This window comes from Labeo rohita, chromosome 7 (genome assembly GCF_022985175.1).
Source record: "Labeo rohita strain BAU-BD-2019 chromosome 7, IGBB_LRoh.1.0, whole genome shotgun sequence".
In the NCBI taxonomy this organism is placed as follows: domain Eukaryota; kingdom Metazoa; phylum Chordata; class Actinopteri; order Cypriniformes; family Cyprinidae; genus Labeo; species Labeo rohita.
Window position 1 is genome coordinate 52,820,576 of NC_066875.1, and position 17,021 is coordinate 52,837,596.

Consider the following 17,021-nt stretch of genomic DNA (forward strand, 5'->3'; position numbering starts at 1 on the left):
GTTTTTCAGATTATACTAAATCACTATGTCTGTATCAAATGTCTAAACACATGTAATCTAATGCAATAACAAAGTAGAAACTCAACACATATATGAGTTACTTGATAAATATGAATATATTTTATCTCATCAGGCTTGTATGAAATATTTATACCATGAAACTTCATGAAAACATGTTTGTGTTGTTTGTGGTGTTCTTACCAGAAGTCTCTATGAGGAGATTCAGCAGTAACGCGATAATAATCACCAACATGCCTGTGAAAATAATGACAGACTCAAATAAAACAAACTCTGAGGGAGATTTTCTTCCAGAAAAAATGATATGAGAAACGTAAATCGAACAGACTGTTGTATTCAGAAACAAACTCACCGGAGACAAAAATGTGTCTGTTTTTCCTGTTTAACTTTTGCTTTCTAAAAATAGTTGATGAATGACAGTAAGACATCTGTCAAGAGATGATGAATGACGTTTCATATTCAGTGTGAATGTGTAAAGGTATTTGCATTGTGAACATTTCATCTGTGTTTTCTGTTGTTATGAGGCAACTGAATGTAATGGAAAACCCCAACTTGCCACTTTGACATGTAATGTATGAGAAGTTTTCTCCACATTTTCTTTTGTTATATTGATGGTACAAAAATATACCAAGAGGGAAAAGCCTGCCCTGCAGTATGTGATATCTAGATCAACAGTGTGACTATATGGACTGATAATGAGCATGACTGACTTCCAGCTAGAAGAAGATTCTTCATTCTGTCCCTGTGTTTGATGGAAGAACAGCTTTGTGAATTTTCTCATAGTGATATCAAGGTTTGCATTTTGTTTGACCCTGTTGGATCTAAACCTCTATTAAGGTTATGGAGAGATTGATTGTCTTTCTTATAAATAAAAGTGGTACATTGCAGCTCTTTTTATTAATTTAATAAATTATTATTATTTATTTATTTTTTATTTTTTTATTTTTTTTTATCAAAATATATTATTCCATATTATGGAAAATACTTACACTTGATTGGAAAAAAAAGCACTTGTGTTATAATATGTTGTTCAATGAACTGTTTACAAATATAGGGTTTGATACTTCTATGGTGCTTTATATGGATTGATAATGAGCACAATATATTAAAGCACATTAAAATATATCATATTATCAGTTCCAGTAAACTCAGACCCAGGAAAATCTCTTTATGCTCTTCTGCACCATTTTACATTTCTTTTCTTTTTTTTTCTTTTGGATGCAGTTCTGTTGTCTCCGTGTGTTTTCTCTTGTTTAATTTGCTTTGAGCAACTTGTTTTGTGGAATCATCTTTAGAAATCTATGTCAGACTTTGCTCTTCAGATCATTGTGTCATTTATTAAATTAACACAGAAACATCAATCAATGTTTAAATATTACAATATTAAATATCATTAAATATCAGTTACAATATTTTAGAAAAGAAACATAAGACCCGAAGTACAACGAAAAATCGAAGTATTTGGCTGAGGCACCTTATTCTTCTAGGTCTTTTAGCCCTGTCCCATTAGGGTGAGCATTTACAGACACTTTCAATTAGCAGAGACTTTTTTCCAAATGAGGAACATCACAGGGAATTTGTCATTAGAGCTATCAACATTTGTAATACAAAATAATATGTTTAAATGATTGATCAGTACACAGGTTTGTGTATAAACTTAAGCATTTGAGATCTCAGTTGATCAGGTGGAGGCCAGAACTTAATGTTATTTGCCTCATTCAGTAGAATTTGTTCAATTTAATTGACTTTTCAGGCATTTGAGCTGTTATTAGTCAGTAAAGGTTGACTGGACTCTACAGCTGATTCTACAGGTTTTGGACAATCCAGGATTTTCAGTGGAGTCTGATCAGCCACACCAGGATTGAACAGAGGAACGACTGATCCAGAGAATGTGGCGCTGATGGTCAGGAGATGTTTACTCTTACTGACATTGTAAAATGACAGCTGACCGTTATCATAATCTAACAGAACTCCCAGTCGTTCAGGTCTCGGTGTCAGTGAGAATGTGACTGATTGGTCAGTGTTGGTGTGAAAACCATTAGGACCGTCTGAACACAAGAACCAGTAACCACTTGATGGAGTTAAAGCAGATCTGTCTCTTGAAGTAAAAGTTCCCTCCTTCACCACACCAATTAACCAGTAGTTTTTAGGAGGGGTATTTTTTTGTGCCAGCTCTACCTCCCAATAGTGACAACCAGAGGTGAATCTTTGTGCTCCAAATGCACATAATTCATATGGAAATCCCTCTCCAGTGTGATCATATCCTGCATTGTACCTTATGATTTTACAGTCCTTAGAAACCAGTAGATCTGGATGTGAATGTTCACGGTCAATAGTGATCTCAACTGTTAGGAAAAATACATGAGTAACATTTATTAATCCTTATGCATATGAGATAATTACATACTGTCACGAATCTGGTCTGTGTCTCGTTGTCCACCAACCACCAGATGTCACTCTCGCATCACTTACACACTCTGACTGTCACTATCAATCTCGGACTGCATCTCCCATCCTCCACCGCTCTTATTGCGTCAGTCCCCGTGACCAATCAGGCATCCTTAAAAACCCCGCTCCCCCTCAGTGCACTCACGGAGTATTGTTGTTGTTATTGTTGTGTTTCCTAGTTCCCGGTTCCAAGTTCCTAGTGTTTAGTTCTATCGCCTGGTCTTCTCGTTCTCGTCTGTCTAGCCGCCTGCCTTTTGAACCCTCGCTCGTGTTTACTGATTATTCCCTTCGCTCAGCCCCTTTATGGATTATGTTCGCCACGGATCGACCCACGCCTGACTCACGGACTTCTATTGTGCATCGCCCCAACATACCTGTTTGCTGTGATTTTGACCCTGCCTGTCTGACCATGTCTTTGCCTCGTCCATTAAATAAAAGTTCGCAATTGGATCCGCTTGCCTCTCGTCTCGTTCATCCCGTAACAGAATACTCCGTCATACAAGGATCCAGCAACTTTTTCACGGACATCATCCAGGTATGGACTGTACTTATTTGACTGTGGGCTCGTCTTTCACGGTGGGGGTCGCTAATGAGGAACGCGATACCCCAGTGATGCCGGTCGCGCAACCCGCTCGCGGAGTGGCGGGCGCGTCGGAGCGCGGTCATATAATGGCGGCTACTGTGGAGCCGGCTCGCAAAATGGCGGCCGCGCCGGAGCGCGACGCCACGAACACGCCGGCCGCCTGGCCTGCTCACGACACGGCGGCTCTGCTGGAGCACGCTCAAGCAGGGGTGGCCGCGTTGGATCGGCTTCTCGAAATGATGGCGAACTTGGAGCTCATTCGCAAAATGGCGGCGAGAACGGAGCTTCGTCACGTCACAGCTGCTATACCTGAGCCATATGAAGTTGCAGCTGCGTTTCCTGATTCAAGTCAAGTTTCCAAGTCAAGTCAAGCTACAGCTGCTGTTCCTGTGTCAAATCAAGCTGGAGCTGTGTTTCCTGTGTTAAGTCAAGTCAGAGCTGCTCTTCCTAAGGCAAGTGAAGTTAGAACTGTTGTTCCTGTGTCAAGTCGGGTTAAAACTGTGTTTCCTGTCTCAAGTGAAGTTACAGAGCCACCGCACAAGATGGCTGCCACGCCAGAGCCACCGCACAAGATGGCCGCCACGCCAGAGCCACCGCACAAGATGGCCGCCACGTCAGAGCCTGCTAAAGCCCCGTCAGTCAAGCCACAGCCTGCTCAGGCCATCTCAGTCAAGCCACAGCCTGCTCAGGCCATCTCAGTCAAGCCACAGCCTGCTCAGGCCATCTCAGTCAAGCCACAGCCTGCTCAGGCCATCTCAGTCAAGCCACAGCCTGGTCACGTCATGTTTTCTGCTCCTGAGTCGGCACCCATCATGGCCGGTCTTCCCGAAGCGGTTTCAGACTCAAGTCACGCCCCGCCTGACGGCCCAGACTCAAGTCACGCCCCGCCTGACGGCCCAGACTCAAGTCACGCCCCGCCTGACGGCCCAGACTCAAGTCACGCCCCGCCTGACGGCCCAGACTCAAGTCACGCCCCGCCTGACGGCCCAGACTCAAGTCACGCCCCGTCTGGTCCCAAGTCTGCTCCAGAGGTCCCGTCAGTTGGAGAAGCCGCGCCAATGCCTCCTGAGGTGTCAGCCGTGGCTGTGGATCCTCCCTTGAAGGTGGCGCCCCCCTACAAACTCTCTGCTTCTTCCCTCATTCTGTCTGCCTCCTCTGTCACTGTTCTCCCCAGGTCCCAGTCTATTATGCGGGTTCCTGCTCAGCCCTGGTGGGCCCTGGCGCCTCCTGTTCCGCCCTGGAGGGCCTCGGCGCCTCCTGCTCTGCCTCCGGTGCTGTCCTGGAAGGTCCCGGGGTCTCCTGCTCTGCCTCCGGCTCCGCCCTGGAAGGCTCCTGCTCCACCTCCGCTCTGGAGGGCTCTTGCTCCGCCTCCGGCCCCACCCTGGAGGGTACCTGCTCTGTCGGTCCTGCCTCAATCTCTGGGCTTCCCTCATGGACCTGGTCCTCCAGCCCTCGCCCTGTCTCGCTCCCACCCCACCGCTCCCCTGGACTGTTGTTTCCCTCGAGCGTCTGGAAGCCGCTCCTTGGGGGGGGGCTATGTCACGAATCTGGTCTGTGTCTCGTTGTCCACCAACCACCAGATGTCACTCTCGCATCACTTACACACTCTGACTGTCACTATCAATCTCGGACTGCATCTCCCATCCTCCACCGCTCTTATTGCGTCAGTCCCCGTGACCAATCAGGCATCCTTAAAAACCCCGCTCCCCCTCAGTGCACTCACGGAGTATTGTTGTTGTTATTGTTGTGTTTCCTAGTTCCCGGTTCCAAGTTCCTAGTGTTTAGTTCTATCGCCTGGTCTTCTCGTTCTCGTCTGTCTAGCCGCCTGCCTTTTGAACCCTCGCTCGTGTTTACTGATTATTCCCTTCGCTCAGCCCCTTTATGGATTATGTTCGCCACGGATCGACCCACGCCTGACTCACGGACTTCTATTGTGCATCGCCCCAACATACCTGTTTGCTGTGATTTTGACCCTGCCTGTCTGACCATGTCTTTGCCTCGTCCATTAAATAAAAGTTTGCAATTGGATCCGCTTGCCTCTCGTCTCGTTCATCCCGTAACACATACATACACACACACACACACACACACATTTATATATATATATATATATATACACACACACACACGCATGCATGCATATATAACTGAAATTACGTCATACCTGCATGTTTCCTCAGTTCCTCTATATTTATGTCTCCCACAACTAAAATAATAATAATAATAATAATGATAATGATAATAATAATAATAATAATAATAATAATAATAATAATAATAATAATAATAATAATTTGAACAGGAAAAGAAAGTGAGCAGTAGTTAAAGTAAAATATCAGTATCAATATACAACAGAAATCAGTTTGATTCAGGAGGTGAGTGAATAATTATGTGATAGTGGGAATGTCAAAGCAGATAATTCTATAATTATAATTATTTTCCATATTGAAATGATATGACATTCTATATTGTGCTCTAAAACACTTATCTGCTTGTTAAGTGATGTAATGTGTCCAACGAACGCACCAACGAATGCAGTTTCTGGGTCTAAACCCCAAATCATTTCACTTGAGAATACTGTCTCAGCAGCCGTTTATGGGCACTGTTTGTTCATATTAAACATTTACGTTTTCAAACTTACGGTGTACATTACAGTCTCTGTGCTCACAGCGTCCCAAACACAAATCATTTTTATATTTATTTATTTATATTTATATTTTCATTGTCTGGCTATCTGGGATTTCAGTATGAAAAGTAGCGTTATGATTTTTTTGGTAGTATCATATCACATTGTGAGTGCATAATTAGCAAGTGGCCCTTTGAAGTGGCCAGTTTTGAGTACTTCGGTTTGGAGCGACCCTTCAATATGGTGGCCATGATTGTTTTCACTCTGAAGTGCCCTTTGGAGGGCGATATCCGTTTAGAACACATTGTGTGTTTTTCCCCTGACCTAGTTTTGCCTTGTGGCTTAATTAGTTACTCTGTTCACCTGTGTCTAGTTAATTATCCTTATTAGTCCCTCGTTTGCTTTAGTACTTATAGCCCTGCCTTTCCCCACTTTCTTCGTTTTCTCTCTGTTATATTGAGAGGTTGTTGTCTCTTTGGGTTTACTAAAAACTCTGCCTCCTCCATGCTCCTTCGACCGTCTACCCCAACAACCTGTGACGCACTGAAGATCTGAGAGGAAAAGTATTTAATATAAATACGTTGTTTAGTCAGTTTCCCCGCAGTTTTCTCCACACAAACTAAAATGAGAGAAAGTTTCAGTACAATGTTTAATTATTAATCAGCTTCACAAATACTCCAGACCTTGTAAACCACATTAAATGACACTTTCAGCCAGAGAGACAGAGTCTCTGTTTAAATATCTGACATATTTATTTTGCCAGACAGGAGCAGTGAGTGCTGTTTTGGTTTTAAAACTTTGAACTTTTTTTAATTTGACATGGCAACTTAAAATATCTGCTCGTACATAAGAGGCAAGAAGACACAATGATCAAAGATCATGCATCTAAAACATTTAAACATCATTTTACTAATCATGGTGTTGATTTATATAATGTTTTAGGAATCATGATTTGTAACAGAATTAAATGTTCCCTCTAATTTATGGATTGTAATTCCCGATAATCTTTTGAATAAAACATACAGGAACAGTTTTAAAAAGTAAACAGTCTAACTGGTAACTATTTCAGAAACACCAGATTTTTGTCTGAAACTCTAAAGCCAAATGAGGACTAAGAAATGAATCATTTTCTCCCAGTAACACTGCGTCTGAAATGATTCATCTGATTCATGACTGTGTTCAGATGATAAATGAAGTGATGCATGTTACTTACTTTTACCTGCTGCTTTCTTCCCTGCAAAATGGATCAAAAATATCAACACATGGGATTTATAAAACAAAACACTGTTTAAAAGACTGAATCTTTTAAAACTTTCAACCGGACTGTACCTGTTAATTTTTGTCTGTATTTGTGGATCAACCAAACCAAACCCAGAATCAAACAAAGGAGAAGAATGAGAAGGGTGAAGAAAAGAGCCTTCCAGGAACCTGATGAATCTGAAAAAAATAAAGGATAAAGAAAAAATTAAAAGCAGAGTACAGTAACTTCTACAGTAACTGTTCCTTTAATGAGGTGTAGATCCATGACAACATGAATTGTTTTTGACTCACCAGTGATTTTGAGCTCCACTGCTTCACCATCATATGCTGTGCCTCCACTCACATAACAGTGAAATGAACCTTCATCCTGAAATGTGAGTTTCTCCAGCCGTAGAGAGACGTCTCCATCCTTCAGTCCACCTGACTGATCTGAACGCGGAGTCAAAGACGTTCGGTTCCTGTAACATTCCTGGATGTTCTGGATCTTCCCATGATTATAGAGGAGAACAGGGTTGTCGAACTGATTCTGACGGTACCAGCGGATCTCCAGACCTTCAGCATTCTCAGGAGGATTGATCCAGCAGGACAGAATCACTCTGGATCCCACATGAGCCAGTACAGGATCACCAGGAACCACTACAGTGAATGACACTGACAGACATAATCAAATAAATATACAGTGTGTTAGTCTTTAATCAGTATGTGTTTAATATATTATTTACTATAAGTTTAATTTATCATATAAAATAAACATATGTTTTATTTGGCCTTGATCTGCGAATTTTCATGGGTGAAATCTAGTCATTTTAATACAGAGCCCTTCACATGACATGCAGGGGGGGAAAAATGAAATCATGTGCATGATATAATAATTTGTTCCCTCGTTTTACTAAATCATGTGTACAACATTTACTATTTTTTTTGCATGTCATGTGCAATCTTAAGGAATATCTACTAAATGGAGTGTTGAAGATACAGTAGTTGGAGTTGTCCTCACAATCCTTGTGAAGCATCAAGCTTTCTAAAATATTTGGCACCTAACATTTCTTTCATTTATTTCTTCACATTTTGGTATTTGAAAGTGCTCGTGCTTAATGTCGTGCATACTCTCAAGTCTCTATTATTTTTCTTGACGCACATCATGGAGTTCACCCAGTCATCACCCAGAACTCAACATTCATTCACTACAGACTGTGCATTTTCCTTCAGCTGAATCTTGTAAACAGCAACGACACAGAACAGCAGGTGATACACTTTATTTTTCACTGTAAAGATGTATCATCCAGGTCGATGTCTAGGTCTACGTTTTTTATTTCTGCTCACTTCTGCTCATTTCTGCTCTTATGTGTTCTTCTCTGAATGACTGATCTTTTTTTTTTTTTTTTTTTTTTTTTTTTTTTAATTAAACATAGAATACAAAAACTTGTAGAGGTAACAGCATTGTATCAAACCAAGTACAATAACAGTCAGCATCAAATCTTAAGGGGATCCACATTACAAGTAAATCAATAAACTAATTAATGAATATATATATATAGATATATATACATATATATATATATATATATATATATATATGTGTGTGTGTGTGTGTATGTATGTATGTGTTGGGAAGGTTACTTTGGAAATGTAATAGGTTACAGATTACAAGTTACTTGATTTAAAATGTAATAAGTAGTGTAACTTTTCAATTACTTTATTAAAGTAATGTAACATTACTTTTAGTTACTTGATTTCTAACTTTCTAATATTTTCAACTGTTAATCATTTTGAAACATTTAAACCAGGCAGAGTTAACCTTACAGTAGCACTCAACACTGATTACTGTCAGACTTTTAAAATACTTTATGACTTGAATTAAGATTATAATAAGTAAGGGATAATATACATCTTTATTTTGCAATAACAACTGGCTGAATGTACATTATCTCACTTATTACACAGCTGCTTGATAGATTATTTAGATGGTTTGTGGCAAAATTATTAGACACGAAACACTGATCTGAGTTGAAAAATTTGAACGCAAAGCTTCCATGAAAAAATCAGTTGCTAGCAAACGGCAAGTTCAAACTAGACATTTTAGGGATACGGTGCTGTCACGGATCTGGTCGGTGTCTTGCGGACTATCCGCCACCAGATGTCACTCTCACCTTTTCATGCTCTCTGACTGTTGCTTTGCATTTTGGACTGCATCTCCCATCCTCCACCGCGCTGATTGCATCAGCCCCCGTGACCAATCAGGCGCTCTATAAAACCCCGGACTTCCTTGTACACTGCACGGAGTGTTGAATTGTTGTTTTGTTAGTGTTTTCCCTTTGCTTAGCGTTCTCTGGTTTCCTAGTTCCTGGTTTTTGACCTCTCGCCTGGTTTTCTCGTTTGGACTGTCTAGCCGCCTGCCTATTGGACTATCGCTCTTGTTTATTGGTTATTCTCTTCGTCTGCCTGTGATATATCTGTCTGCGCCCGTCTCGACCCTGCCTGCACGACTTTGTATCTGTCTCGCCCTTCTAATAAAGCTTGCTAATGGATGCGCTCGCCTCCCGTCATTCACTAAACGTAACAGGTGCAGTCATACCAGTTTTCTTACACAACATTTCACCACATAAATTATTATGGAAGTAGTACTAGTTTGTTAGTTATCTTATAATCCATTACAGTGTCCAAAAAAAAAAAAAAATGGCAGCAGCTGCGTTTGTATGAAACAATAGAGCGAGTCCACGATACCAGGATGACAAAATTAAGAAATTGTCCACATAATATTGAATTAAGCTTTAATATTTTATTAGCTAACCAAACGCAAAGCTTCCACCAAGAAAAATTATCAAGCATATAGCACTGACTTATTTTGCCCCGAAAAAGTCTGAGCTGTGTAATCATTTAATTTAAAGCACAGCCACCACAAATTCAGACTTTTTTTTTTAACTTATATTTTTGGGCTTTTTATACCTTTTAATGTGATAGGACAGTAGAGAGATGACAGGAAAGAGCTGGGAGGAGAGAGGGGAGCGGGATCGGCAAAGGGCCTCGAGACGGGAATCGAACTCCGGTCACCGTGAGCGCAGTTGCGCTATATGTCATAACAAGATCATAACATAAATAACATCATAACAGGAAATAGTTTAATAGCTATGATACTGGGTTTGAAATCAAATGTTTGCATAGTTTTGACAGAAAACACTAGCATCTAACAATGCCTTGGAAAAAACAATCTTAAAAAATAAAGTTTATGCATAAACCCAAATAGGAAATAAAACGGTTATCGAATAAGCATGTGTCCTATTCTGTGTCCTAAACTCCTGAAACATTGGTGTCTCATTTTAGAGCAGTCAATGCAATTTAAAAGAAGTCAATTAAATCTGTAAGTGGGGGTGGGTGTGGAAAAAATTCAGATGTGATCCCCTTTGTAATCACTGGCATTTTTCAAAAGTAACTGTAATTTAATCACATATTCTTTCTCAGTAACTGCAACTAATTACAATTACATTTATTTTGTAATTAAATTACGTAATTCCATAACAACTAGTTACTCCCCAACACTGTATATATATATATATATATATATATATATATATATATGAATGACTGATCTTCTGTCTCTTGCATAAAAAATATGCATAAAACAGTGCCATCTAGTGATCTTATTATGAACAACAGGCACAATCGATGAGTGTCATTACAGTGTTCTTACCAGAAGTCTCTATGAGGAGATTCACCAGTAAAACGATGGTAATCGACAACATCCCTGTGGAAACACAGACAGACTCAGATAAAACAAGCTCTGAGAGATATTCTTCCAGAATAAATTAAAGGAGAGACGTAATCGATCGGACTGTCGCAATTAATGAGGTTCAAAGACTCGTTCAATAAATCCCAGTAATCTGGTCAGTTTAGATGAATTTGAGCCATTAGACGCGTTCAACACAATATTAGAGTCAGATATGAACGATCAAATAAAATCAAACGCTCTCCTGTTCTTCCTCCTGTTCTATTTTCAGTTTAACTGCAGTTTAATGACCCCAATAAACACCGTCATCAGCAGCTCTACACACGTGTGCGATTAAATCTGCTGTTAAATTCACACAGATTTGGGCGCTCGTGTTTCTGTTTAGGTCGTGTTTACAGGATCCGCGCACAGGAACCTGAAGGGAATTGGGCACCCCGGACCTTAAGTTCCCTAATTTTTTTCTCTGTTTAATTTTTACAGCCTAAAATCAACGCTCCCTACATATTATTTTTAGCTTTGACTGTTTAAAATGAAACTATCTAACTCTGCATAAGTTTTTTGTGTGAAAATCAATATGAAGCTAAAATGTGACGATTAGAAGACTCCTCTATACTCCACTGCCATTCCATTCTGGTCTGGTCTTCATCTCCCACAATTCTTTATTTTCATTGTGTCTTTGCGAAGCCTTGCTAGTGTTGCTGCTGCATTTCTGAGCGTTCTGTTGTGTTTCTGTTCTATAGTTTTGACCCCTGCCTGTTTCTGAATTTCCCTGTTTGCTTGAGTTCCCTGCCTGGTGTTTTGTGTTGGACTGTACCCTGTAATGACTTCTAATAAACTCTGCATTTGGATCATTCTTGACCCATGCACCAGAACAGTTTTATATATATATATATATATATATATATGTTGTGACATTTTGCTGTTCACCTGTGGCCAGATACATAAACTTAACCTCTATGTTAAGAAACAAACTAGCAGTTACATTTTTATGTAACTACCTTAATAAGATTAAACATTTTAACACATACTGGATTCAACAGTGAGGCTGGAATTAAGACATGTACTTGGCGAATGTTAAACACTTCATGGAAAAAGATTTGAAATGAACAATTTTGAAAGAAAAGTGATGCATTATCCGGTGTGGTTATCATTTCTGACAAAAGAAATTTCTTTGTAAAAATAAGAAAAGTAAAATCATATACCTTACACACAATCATATTCACTGTGTAAGTGTAAATGTAACACATTGTGTAATAAGTTATAACGGTGTGGATATTTTCTAACGCAGGACATCAAGAGTCTGATGTGGTAGGGAGATGTGTACGTGCTTTCATTGAGCTTAATCTTTGCTTTTTAAGTGCAACTAAATATTCTCAGGAGAGCCACTGATCCCCAGAAATAGCTCCTTATGAAGATCTCACATGTGCTGTTTCATTCAAGCGTAGTTTACAACTTTGAAAGTTGGCTGGTTTGCAAAGAATGAAGTCTTTCTTGTATCTGTAGCTGCCTTATGCCCGGACAAGTTGTTATTGTTTAAACAAACTTTTAAACTGAATCAGAACGTTATGGGGACAAAGGGCAGTTTCTTGATAAAGTCATCAACTCATCAACTCATCAACTTCAAAGACTCTTCATGTGATCAGCAGACAGACGCTTACATCAACATGTGCAAACTTTTGTACATGTATTTTTGAGTAGAAAACCAATAGTGTATTTTCAGAGAAGGGCATGTTTCACCCTGTTATTTATCACACTGATAAAGGCCGGTTCAGAAAAGTACGATCATGTACAGGATGTCAGATATTGAGTGCAGACTTTGTTGTGTAGTAATACATCAAATAATTGGCCTGAGCAATATTTGTCCCAATGAGCATAACAGCTTTTTAAATAATAAATTATACTAAATTGTGTTTTTAAAAATATAAAAATGCAGAAAATTACTGGTGGGCTCACAATATGCTTTGGTCTCTGGAAATGTGTTTTTTTTTTTTTTTACTTAATTTGATATTGTTCTTAAAACCAATCAATATCTTTCTCACATCCCCATAGAGGGGAGAGACCATAACACACCCTGCAGCAGATGACCCCAGATAAGAGTTCAAAAATTGGTCTGAAAAGTCTGAACAGTTCATTTATGAGCTGTCACTGTTCAGAATCGATCGGTCTTCACATTGACCCCAGAGGATACACAAGGCCACGGACCAAAACTGGAATTTCAGTTATGTTTATTAGGAAATGCTCAAATGTATTTAAAAGTATTTTGTGGTGGGGAAGATTTATAGATTCTGTCGTTGTGATACGGTCTGGCTCTGAGGTTGATCTGTTGGCTTTTCATTCACATTTGAATACTACAAATGCACATTTAAAGCTTAGTTTGGATTTTTCATTTCCTTATTTTATTCACTCAATTTTTTGGATTTAAGAATATTTAAGGACAATGAAGGAAAACTGCATACAACTATTTTCAGAAAAGAAACAAACAGAAATAGAAATACTATTTTAAGAGCAGACATTTCATTCCCCATGGTTAATTGATAACAACCCTTTTGGACAATTTCAGAGGTTAAAAGGGATTTGTGATAAGGAGGAGGATTTCAATATCAGGGCCCAAGATATGACTCAAAGATTTAAAGAACGAGGATATAAAAATAGTGTGATTCATAAAGCATACAATAAAGCTAAAAACATTAGTAGAGATGAGTTATTAGTACAAAGACAAATATCAAGTCATTCTGAAAATTCAGTTTATGTTGTAACACAATACAGTACAGAGGCACATAAAATTAGGAAAATTGTATAAACTAATTGGGAATTTTTGATGAGTGATCCTCACCTTAGGGAAGTATTAGCTGAATCTCCTTCCACTGTGTTTAGAAGAGCTCCAGCTATTTAAGTTAAATTGGTGAGAAGTCATCTTTCCTCCATAAGGCCAAGAACTTGGTTAAGATTAAACATAGGAAATCACAGATGTGGTAATTGCAATCATTGTGAGAATATGGTCAAGACAAATATATTTAATGATGTAAGATGAGGCCGTGAGTTTAAAGTAAATTAAATGGAGAATTGGATTTTTTTTCCTTTTTTCAACACAACACAAATGTGTTGTTTTTAAAACTTTAAAGCCATGTAAATAAAGCCTTTTTATATTTTTCACATTATTCGAGTTCCTTGGACTTATGAGGGTTTTTTTTAATGTATTTAAAAGTCTGACTGACCAAATGACTGGCTTGGTTTGACATGCTCAAGCTCAAGCTCAAGCTTTACTTTTCCTTTCTGAAAATAAGAAATAAGACAGATGTCATCAGATGATGAGTGACGCTTTATGTTCGACATTATTTTGTTTAGATGTGATTTTGTGTAATGACATTTCCAATGTGAACATACATTTGTCTGTATTTTCTGTTGTTATGAGGCAACTGAATATAATGGAAAATCCACACTTCATAGGACAACAAAAAAAAAAAAAAAACTATCATAGTATGCCATAGTATTTAGAAATGTATTGTGTCACATTTATGTTAATACTCACAACACTCTGATATTTCAAGATACAGATTGGCACAGAGAGAGTGCCTCCTACAGACAGGACAGGACACATTAAGTCTATTAATAACTAAGAAATTTCATTTCATTTCACTTCTATTCTTATTCTTAAATTCTTGTATTAGAATCACTCCTCCACATGATGGCATGCAGTGACGTGACCAAGTACAATAAAATGAAGAAATCCAGTGAGGACATTTTGAAGGTGTAGACCAACCTGCTGAGCAGCATCTTTGGACAGGTAGGCCTATTTCACGCTCATTTCTTCTCTTGTGTTTGGAGTCTGTATTAAAAATGCTGGTCTGTTGTGTCAAGCTGATCAATTTCTGTTTACACTTATATGATTTATTCTAAGTGTTCTGTCATAAGATAAACTTCAGAAATCAGAACACTTAGAATAAAGCACACAAGTCATGTGCACTACTATTAGGATACTTTCATAGTGCTTTATGTCACATTACAGCATATTCAAAGTTCAATCATATTAACAGCCCCACACCCTATGGAAAAGAGCCATCCGGACATTCTACTGAATGTCTCTTTGTGGACTTTTTACCATTTTATTTTTTCTCTTCTTTTAATACATTGAGCATCTTGTTTTTGTCATTTGTGTGGTCATGATAAACACAATAAGCCACAAGGCAAAATCCAGTACAGAGAAACAGTCCAGTACAACAGTTCAGTTTAAGTACAAGGTAGACTTAAAGAACCCCATAATGAATTTTTGAAAATGACCTCTCATGCAGTGTGTAACACAGCTCTAAGTGAATGAAAACATCCTGCAAAGTTTTAAATCTGAAAGTGCACCGTGTATTAAGGTATTGTCTCTCAAAAGAAAGAGTCGATTCGGAATCATTTAAACGAGTCATTTTTAAAACGAATCCCAAGCTGTTCCTTGTTGACATCAACTTGAAACATTAGCACTTGTTGTGCGCAAAGACCCATGAAAACTTGAGCCCCCCCTCCCCTTAAAACGCCATAGCAGATTCCTGTCAAGAAGACGCAGTGTGAGTACAGTTAGGGTATGTCCAAAAACTCCAATCACATTTTCTCCTCCAACTTCAAAATCGTCCTACTTCACTGCAGAAATACATACCCAGTGTTTACAAACTGAACGTGCAAGAAGGGTCAAACACCCTTTACAAAAAACTGTAAAACAGCGATGTAGGACAATTTTAAACAAGACGGTGAAAGTGGTTTTGACCCTTGCATGCATGTCAACCTGTTGTTGGGGACTCCCAAAACCAAAATATGAACCTTTCATAATCCATAATAAGGGCCATTTTATATGAAGAATTATTGTTACAACTTATTATGTTTTAATTCGGTAACGCTTTAGATTACAACCCGCAAAGAACTACGTAAGTAAACAGAATTTACGGTGTATGTTTCTGTAATTATAGTGTACCTATAAAGTACGTACATGTAGGTATAAGGGAACAATATGTTATATTTGGGTAATAAGGGGATAACAAACCAGATATTCAACCTGCAAAGAACTACATAAATATACTGAATTTACGGTGTACGTTTCTGTAATTATAGTGAACTTATTAGTACGTATGTGTAGGTATAAGAGAACAATAGGCTATGTTACGTTTTGGTAATTCGGGGGGTAACAACCAGATATACAACCTGCAAAGAACTGCGCAAGTAAACTGAAGTTACAGTGTATGTTTCGTATTTATATTGTACCTACGTGTAAGTATAAGGGAACAATATGTTACGTTTGGGTAATAACGGGGTAGCAAACAGATATACAAATAATTTATAATGGAATTAATTAAAAAACTTAACAGGTACCTGTTCTATTAAATCGTAAGTTTGGTGTATCTATACGTAAACTTTTTAAAATTACTGGGAAATTATACTCTTGTTCCATGTAGTTACAGGGTAATTGTGCCCTCTGCGGGCTGTAAATTAAAGTGGCAATTGTTCCCCTCTTGTTCAACGAAGTTACAGTGTAGGTTCAATACATAAACACACAATCTGAAAATATATCTAAAAATGTTTTTTTATAGTCGCTAATCCCACTTCTACCTCTAAACCTAACGTTAACTGTGACTGAACAGTAATAAAAATATAAAAAACAGGAAAGTGCAATCACAATCATTTATTTATTGCAAACATGTCAACAGCCATACAAAAACGTAATCCAAATAACGATGCGTTTGCAGCCGCAGTCCTCTTTGGCGTAATACAGTAGGTTTGAGATGCAGTAGATAAGAGCAGAATTTAAATTGTTAATCGCTGAAAATATTATCCAGATTATTGTCTTGATCCACTCCTCGAAGGCGCCTTTAAGCGCGTCATTCCAACACATCTCACCAGAAACACGGCATGTCGTAATCTGTGACGAATGCAGGCGAGAGCCAATGAACGTCCGATTTTACTGTCGCAAAATGCACTTTAGCACGGGTTTACGGCTGTTGCTGCTAGGGATGGAGATGAAGATCGCCGGACAAAGCCTTGAATTTGGTTCTGATCAACCGCAAATCGTATGGATTCTGAAGATCTGGGTTCCAGCACACAAATAAAATTGTTTAATTTGTAATTATGATGCGTGTTCGTTGTATTTTATGGTTCTATTGTTAGTCACAGCATGTTAGAGAAAACGCCTTTGTGTTCCACCACGGCAAACGAAGTTAATATTACATGAATGATTAAACGATTGCAGAAATATTATTTATTTTAAGGGTTTAACGTGTAGTCATGATAACATTATGTAGACCTATTCTTGGAAACGAGCTGGCAACAGAAATCACACAGAGCAGAATGAAATGTTATAATTTCATATTAAGTAAACGTTAAATGTTTAG

General features: G+C 38.6%; 1 protein-coding gene across 1 annotated transcript; it reads right to left on the bottom strand.

Annotated features, from left to right (window-relative positions):
• Positions 1–1,431: 1,431 nt before the first annotated feature.
• LOC127168036 (erythroid membrane-associated protein-like) lies at positions 1,432–10,891 on the bottom strand. Its single transcript, XM_051114534.1, has 6 exons — positions 10,624–10,891; positions 7,227–7,586; positions 7,005–7,112; positions 6,889–6,909; positions 5,214–5,255; positions 1,432–2,363 (listed from the first exon to the last, which is right to left on the bottom strand). The coding sequence occupies exons 1-6, from the start codon at positions 10,673–10,675 to the stop codon at positions 1,768–1,770; spliced, it is 1,179 nt and encodes a 392-aa protein (XP_050970491.1). The 5' UTR covers positions 10,676–10,891; the 3' UTR covers positions 1,432–1,767.
• Positions 10,892–17,021: the final 6,130 nt, after the last annotated feature.